The sequence below is a fragment of the Populus trichocarpa genome, chromosome 3, assembly GCF_000002775.5.
Source record: "Populus trichocarpa isolate Nisqually-1 chromosome 3, P.trichocarpa_v4.1, whole genome shotgun sequence".
NCBI classification, from domain to species: Eukaryota; Viridiplantae; Streptophyta; class Magnoliopsida; order Malpighiales; family Salicaceae; genus Populus; species Populus trichocarpa.
The window spans coordinates 4,517,909-4,525,634 of NC_037287.2; the positions used below are offsets into that span (position 1 = coordinate 4,517,909).

Consider the following 7,726-nt stretch of genomic DNA (forward strand, 5'->3'; position numbering starts at 1 on the left):
TTTACAACATTCTGTTCAAGGTCATTTGATTGTGATATTTGGATCCTAGCTAGCTAGCTAGCTATCGTATGAGACGCAATGGCCTGCCTTTTTTCAGAAAGTCTTACAGGATTGATTAACACTCCTAAAAGAAAAGGAAATATCGATGATTTGGAATAATTAAACGCGTAACGTGGTTAATATTTTCTCGAATGCAAATACAATTAAGAGAAAGAAAATGGGATCGATCTCGAATAGAAAATCTATATCTCATCGTAGCCCAGTTGGTAGCAAGGTGAATGGATTTTAAACTCATGCAATGAAAATGATTCTGGCGCAGAGTTCTAGCTAGTCAATATAAAATAATGAAGTGGGATTTGGCCTCCCCTTTAAGTGTCCATAGCCCACGTTGCAAGAACATCACGAGATGATAGATGGAGCAGTAATCAATGATATTTGTGTCCTTAGGTCTGCAAATTCAACCTAATCCATATATATATATATGTACAGTCCATGCTATGTTCTTATTATTATTATGATTAGGCTAATGAGCATTCAGTGATCCTCCATCGGGATTGAATCCCGCTAGCACCCACATAAGGGGTCAAACAGCTCCTCTCTGTCTCTTTTTATTGGCGAGGAAAAAGTATATCTAGACCAAGCTAACTTCCCAGTCTCTCTCTTTCTTTACAGAATCCAATGTCTTAATTCCCCCCATCAACAGTGTGTATATATCCCTTTACTTTATAAAGCTTAATTACAATATTTTGTGTATAATTCATATATTCAACATTTCCTGTTTCGAAGAGAGATATGTAACTGCAGGTCCATTGGTGAAAATCAATGGCAAAAGCTATTAATAAGTGAAAAGACGAGCAAAAATCCTGAAAATATAAGACATTGAAGTACTGTACTGGTAACTTCAGGAGATATGTCCTTCCCTTTGGGACAATTTTAAAGGAAAAAAATGTGACAAAAAGAGAGGGAGAGGGGACATCATCGTTTAAAACTATAGAGAGCTAAAGGAAATTCCACATAAGAGCTAACCTTTCCATGGTTTGTGAATCTGTTGCTCATGTGAGGTATTAACACAATTACTAAGACCTGCCATACTGAGTATATCACTGTGAGATAGGGGTCTGAGGCCCAAGAAATCTCTAGTCATGCCTTCATTTCCACCACTACTGCCACCCCCATTGTCATTTCTTGTTGTTTTAGATAGCGAGTAGCTGAAATTAACATCCTTCTTTGAATTCAGAACTCCACTAGCTAATGCATCTTCAAGGGAAGTCCCTTCAAACCCAGAAGCAGAAGATAAAGAACTCATCATGTCTTCAATAAGAGCACCTGAGGGCAGTGCACCAGTACTGCTAGCACCAGAGGGAACTGTAGGTCCAGCTTTATTCCCAAAAGGAGCCAAGCCACTGAAAAACAAGCCACCACTTGCCAGCTCTTCACGTGAGGACAAATTCAGACCAAAAACAGCTGTGTTTGTATTTGAAACGTTATCAGCATTAGCAGACACGTGAGCTTGTTCTTGTTGCTGTTGGTGGTGGTGGGGTCTCATCAAGCCAGTAGTTTTGCTGCTCACGGTTGCACCCATCTGGGCTGCTTTCTGCAGCAATGCAGTGGCTGACATGTGTGGGGATGGTCCTGAAGGGAACTGTGGTAGAGTGGGGCCAAGACTAGGGTTAGGGTTTGGACTCATATCTTGATGGGTTGGCGTGAACTCTTGACCTAGCCTTGTTGAGAGGATTGATGGCGAGGATGAGGAAGACAGAAGATCAATAGGTGTTTGTTGATGTGGTGGGCCAGGACCCCCTAGTCCTGGTGGGCATGCTAGCCATGGTGGGAAATCTGGCCTTGAACGAAAACTACTTTGCTGCTCTTTTTTAAGTGAAAACGCATGAAGGTCTTGACCACTGAATTGGGGCACTTGGAGATTGATACGGGGAGTTGAAGAACCAGGTTGTGTGGAAAGAAATTGGCCTGGTGCTCCTGTTATAGCCCTTGCACTCTCCTCCGCTAAAGCTTCACAGAAAGCTCTGTGAGTAATGAAACTGTCCCTCCTGAAACACCAAGCACATGAATAGTGAAAACAAAACCTTTCAGGCTAGAAAACAAAACCAAATCATCATAAAACTATAAAAGTGCCTTATGTCAATAATGCTAGCAGTATTTGACTTTCTCTCTCTCCCGGCTCCTCTCCTTTTCTCTGCGTCTGTTTTATTTTTTAATTTTTTTTTTCACTCTGGTAACCAAGGACAGGTTGTTTCAGCCAAAAAAACCGAGGGCAGATTGTCCACCAAAGCTATAACAATCAATATTTGCCAAACTTAGCATCTCTCTCTGCTGTCAAAGTAGGACTCTGATACTTGCATTGCATTTAATGAATTCCTAAGAAAATCAGATATAAAATAATTCAAAGTCCATGGATGTATATCAACTGCATGGGACTATTAGAGAAAACATTTAATGAAAATTCTTTTTGTCTGGTCATTCCTATTTCTTCACTCATGAGTTAATAAGAACTTATTACTACAGTCCTAAAACTGGCTTCATGTTCATGTATAGATTTGCTAAATAATGATTTAGGGTTTGTTACCTTGAGAAAAGAGTTCCACAGTCACATCTGTACTCCCTAGTGCCACAGGTCTTGGCGTGAGCTTTCCAATCTGATTGAACTGCATACCTCTTTGAGCACTTGACACATTTCCACTTCTTCTCACCATGTTTTCTGCAAAAATGCTTCTTGATTCCTGTCAGGTCCCCAAGAGCCCTTGATGGATCATGGTGTACACAATTTGGTTCCGGGCACACATACACCTTCTTCCTTACCTCCTTGCTTGTTCTTTGCTTCAGCTTCCATGGCAGGTTGTGCCCTCTTCTATGAAGCTGAAGATTCTGATCTCTCTGAAACCCCTTGTTGCAGATCTCACACAGAAATCTATTTGTCGCCATCAAAGTCGTGGGTGACAAAGCTATCACTTCTGCATCTGGGTCTAAAATCGTCAAGAATCCATGCACCCAAAAAAGAAAGAAGACGAAAATATATTAGTAAAACTGAAAACAACTAGCAACGTGTACACGAAATAATCACCTCTAAAGCTAGTATCTTTAAAGATGGATTTAAGAACCTGGATTTCCTGGTAGGTTTCTCTTCTTTTTGACTGGAGGCTGGGTTTGAGCTGGAGGAGCAAAGTATTGCTGAACTCCGTAGTTGGTGCCAGTTTCATTTCTGTTGCCTGAAGAAACACTTGCTTGATCACCAGAAGCAGAAGTCAAATTAGACATATTTTCCTCTTGTAGTATTTGTTGCTGTTGCTGATGAAACATCAAACTTTTCATCATCTTTCTTCTCTTACTTCGATAAGCCAGCTAGCTGCTTTAGAAATCATAAGCTTGCATATCATGGGACCATAGATCTTTGGTTCTCATACATAAATGTAACAAACAAATAAAGAAAGAAAGAAAGAAAGAAAGGGTTCTGAAAGTTGATCCAAAAGAGAAAAAAAAAAAAAAAACACAAAAAACAAAAAAGAAGAAAGAAAAAACAAGGGAAAAACTTACAAAGAGAAAGAGACCAAAAATAAAAGACGTTAAAACTGATTTTTCTCAAATATTTAGACTTTGGATCAGATAGTTAGCCACTTACTTAGCATCATTCCCCTTGATGGTTTCTTCTTTGTTTGGCTTCAACCAAAGGGACAAGCTTTTTTTGATAGCTCAACAGAAACAAGGAGAAAGAAAAGGAGAGACAAAGAAACTAGCTAGCTAGAACCGAACCCAGATCATCAACCCACTTTCCCCCTTCATTTTCCTTTCCTAATACCAAGAAAGTTCACTGTAACCACACAAAACATGAACAAAAAAGATCCAGCAGATAAATAAAACTTCGTGTGTGTGTGTGTGTGAGAGAGAGAGAGAGAGAGAGGAGAGAGAGAGAGGAGCTGTGGATGAGAAGGGATAGCCTGTGTGATCCTGAAGGAGTCCAAAAACAAAATACCACAAAACAAAGAGGAAAAAAGAAAAAAGAAAAAAAAAGGGATCCCTACGGGCTGAACCCTGACGTTGCACTTTCTGTCTTTTCTGTTGTTCTCTTCCCAAACCCCAGAGAAATCTCCTTTCTTTACTGTCTATTTGCTTCCCTTTTTTTTGTATTCTTTTTTAACAAAGTTTTAATAATCTTCTGTTAAAAATTAACTTTACGATAGTTTTTTCTTTCCCATCACTCCCCCACCTTTTGCCATCGTTCTTCCACAAAGCAAATAAGAGCTGCTGAATAAATAATTTAAAAGGCATGCGGTAATTCACGTAAAAGCTACCATCATTTGTATATCAATATCGAGAAAGACAGTGGGATTTCTTTAATTCACTTGCATGATTGGTTGTTGCAAGCAGACCTTGACATTTTCACAGCTTTCCACAAAGAAAAAACTTGCAGTGGCATGATTGATTCCTTGATTAAGTTTCCAACGGGCATGGCCAAAAGCCATCCTGCTAACTATATATATATATATATATATATATATATATATATATATAGCTTGACCGCCTGCTACTTCATGATAGTTTTGAAATGGTAATTAGACATTAGTCAATGCAAGATTCATAACTTAATCATGGCTTAGTTAATTAACTGCTTGACTGCTTATTGACTCGACGAGCTAGCTCGAGTGTGGCGATGGTAAGAAATAATTATAATACATGACAGAAAGTGGGATTTTGGTAGAACTTTGAGAACATCATGCCTCTACTTTGGAGTGTAGCACTTGGACTATTAAGGGACAAAGGACGTCACACATATGCTGTGTAAAACCATGCTAGCTAGACAAACCTCACAAGGATCATCATCAACAATGGCAGAAACCATTTTAAAATAGTTTTTGATGAAATTAGAAGTAGCTAGCTAGTGGCTACCTTGCAAGTTATGCGCCACACACACGTGTCTGTGTCATCTGTACTCTAAAATAATGTGAGAACTCGTGGAGCTACACTGTCGTTCTGCTAGTTGATGTTTCCGATGAGAGTTCAAGTTCCCTCTTACATAATAGGAATAAAAAGTTGGGAATTTATAAATATTTTTCTTTTGTCATCTTCTTGTTTTGTTCATCAATGGTTTAGTTTTTGAAAGGGGATCTTGCTCCCGACTAAAGTCTCAATATGCTTCCCCCCCAGCTCATTTCTGCTGTAAATAATTAAGCGGGTTTTTTTTTTTTTAAAATGTAATGAATGTTAATTTAAACTTGCCTGCGATAACGGGAGAAAACAAAATATAGGAAAAAAGGGGAGAATTTTCAATGTGTTCTGCACTTCCAAGTAAGAAATAAAAATCCTTAATGTTATGCATGTGGGCTTGTAAAGAAAAATCTACATATAAAATGTGGATTAGTTTCAAAGTTAATTTTTAGCACAAGAAAACATTCATGTAATGGATGCATTTAAGATAGTTATAGACAAATTATAATAATCTCTCTAAAGAATTATAAAATTTTAAAAAAATTAATTACCATTTTAAAAAAAAGTTAAGCAAAACAATTTAAAAACTAAAAGATGAAGTTTGAATATGAAAATAATGAAGTTTGAATATCATAGATATTATGCTTTATATTTGATTGTTAATGTTTACAATTAAAAAATTACTTACAAGTAACACATATATTTGCTATAAATACGGTTAGATGCGATGCGATGTTAAAAGAAATATATTATAATTAACATATATATTTAGAAAAATATTAAATATAAAAGTTTTCAACACTTTTTTTTATAATCATCGATTTTATTAAAAATATAGCTATTTAAATAGTAACCATAAAAAAAAGAGAAAACTTACATTGTGATATGAAAAAGAAAAACAGATAAAACAAATCAAAACATCAATAAATTATATGTTAGTTTGCCTAAAATTTAATGCCATCTGATTAGAAGATCACATCTCAAATATGTAAACTGATGATTATAAAAATTCAACCAATAAAAAAGACACTGAAGGATTAAGTTAAAGTAGAAATCAAGATCTGCAATACTCTCTTGAAAGACAATATTATTCCGAATTAGCCATCTATTCCAGGTTGTGCAGAAAGATAAAAACTTCCTAGCTATTTTTTTTTTTAAATTTACATTACCCAGCACAAACCTTTAATATAACATAAAAGTTTTCAACACTAAACCATGTTAAATGGTAAACCAAGTCATAGTTGGGATATTGGTCGTCTCAAAATAAAAAAGCGCAACAATCTTAGTTAAAAATATTTTTTGATTTTCAATATTTTCAAGAATGAAGAATCCAAGTTTTATATATATATATATATATATATATATATATATATATATATATATATATATATATATATCACCTGAATGTGAGAAACAATTTCTTATTTTTCGCATCCATTACAATTATATCATAGCTTAACTTATTATTTTTCCTTGTGTTAATTTGTTTTAATTATTTATAATAATTCATATATTTATAGTTTTTCCATATTAGTAAAATTGGCTCAATTAGAATCAGTAGTTAACTTTAATCCAATTATTCTATTAATTGAAATAAACCCTAATTTAGTAATTTACAAATACATGATGTTATGGAATAAATTATTAACTCAAAATTAATTTTGAACACTTGAGAAAAATTAATATATATAAGGCCAAAATAATAGAATATGCCCTTATCTTTGATATAATTAATGATTGGTCTCACAACTATGGACCAAAAGAAAGCAATTATTTTTTCCTCTTGCCATTGAGATTGAGTTGTTGAAGGAAAAAATTGTATTTCAGTCCCAAATCTTTGATATAATTTAAATACAATTTCAGACACAAGTATTTTTACATATGGTTAGTTTAGTCATTTAACTTTAAATATTGTAATGATTTAGTCATTAAAAACAATTTTCAATATGATTCTAAAATTTTATCCATATGCATTTAAAAACATTAAAAATAGAATAAAAATATTGATTATGTGCTCCTAAAGCTAAATATTCTGAAAACGTAGTTTAGTATCATGATGATATCTTAATTTGAACCCAAGAGTAGGGTATGTCAATGAGATTTTGTTCTATTTATTAACTTCTTTGGTTAAAATATTGGGATATCTTGTTTTTTAGAATGCAATTTATCAATATGGACAATGTGTTCTTAAAATCTCTCATATTGATAAACAAGTTTATACAAAGATATCCCTAATAGTTGAACCAACGAAGAAAATTCTCAAAAAAAATTAAATTTAAATTTCTGTCCAATGTATATTAAAATAAAAAGTTAAAAGTTAAAAAAATGATAATTACTTATTCTACTACATGATAAAAAAAACTTTGCCTCAAATCTATTTCTTAATCATAATGCAATGAAAAAAGATAAAAAAAAAATCGAATAGTATAGAAGTATACAAAAATCTTAATTTTAAAATTTAAAATTTCTAAATAAAAATAAAAACATAAAAATTTAATTTAATTTATTCATCTAATTAATTACACACACACATATAAATTACTCTAAAAAAAAAACTGAATTCAATTGACCAATCTAATAATGATTAGGTCAATTTTGTAATTGTTTGGTGTTCAACAATCATCCAAACCAAATGATTGTATATTCTAATCACATATTACAAGGAAATATAGAACTCATGGGATTAAACTAAATGAATACCTAACTAAAGTTATTTAAAACTATTTGAAATAAACCATCCAAAAAACAATAACAATAAAAAAAATTGTTTAATGATTTATTGGTCATT

At 33.5% G+C, this 7,726-nt stretch overlaps 1 protein-coding gene across 3 annotated transcripts; it reads right to left on the minus strand.

Annotated features, from left to right (window-relative positions):
- Positions 1–795: 795 nt before the first annotated feature.
- Positions 796–3,959, minus strand: LOC112326821 (protein indeterminate-domain 7). 3 transcript variants are annotated; one of them, XM_024596669.2, is made up of 4 exons: positions 3,635–3,959; positions 3,117–3,364; positions 2,585–2,981; positions 796–2,048 (listed from the first exon to the last, which is right to left on the minus strand). In XM_024596669.2, the coding sequence occupies exons 2-4, from the start codon at positions 3,328–3,330 to the stop codon at positions 1,022–1,024; spliced, it is 1,638 nt and encodes a 545-aa protein (XP_024452437.1). In that variant the 5' UTR covers positions 3,331–3,364; positions 3,635–3,959; the 3' UTR covers positions 796–1,021. The 3 variants fall into 3 exon arrangements, with proteins under 3 accessions (XP_024452437.1, XP_024452440.1, XP_024452438.1); XM_024596672.2 differs by having other exon boundaries at positions 3,117–3,380; XM_024596670.2 differs by having other exon boundaries at positions 3,117–3,361; positions 3,635–3,958.
- Positions 3,960–7,726: the final 3,767 nt, after the last annotated feature.

What these genes read in the sequence shown, in the direction of transcription:
- LOC112326821 (XM_024596669.2), bottom strand. Translation starts at nt 3,330, where the DNA reads ATGATGAAAAGTTTGATGTTTCATCAGCAACAGCAACAAATACTACAA. An exon ending in AAACCTACCAGGAAATCCAG is followed by an intron (nt 2,982 to 3,116) that starts GTTCTTAAATCC and finishes TGACGATTTTAG; the next exon opens with ACCCAGATGCAGAAGTGATA. An exon ending in TGTGGAACTCTTTTCTCAAG is followed by an intron (nt 2,049 to 2,584) that starts GTAACAAACCCT and finishes TTGGTGTTTCAG; the next exon opens with GAGGGACAGTTTCATTACTC.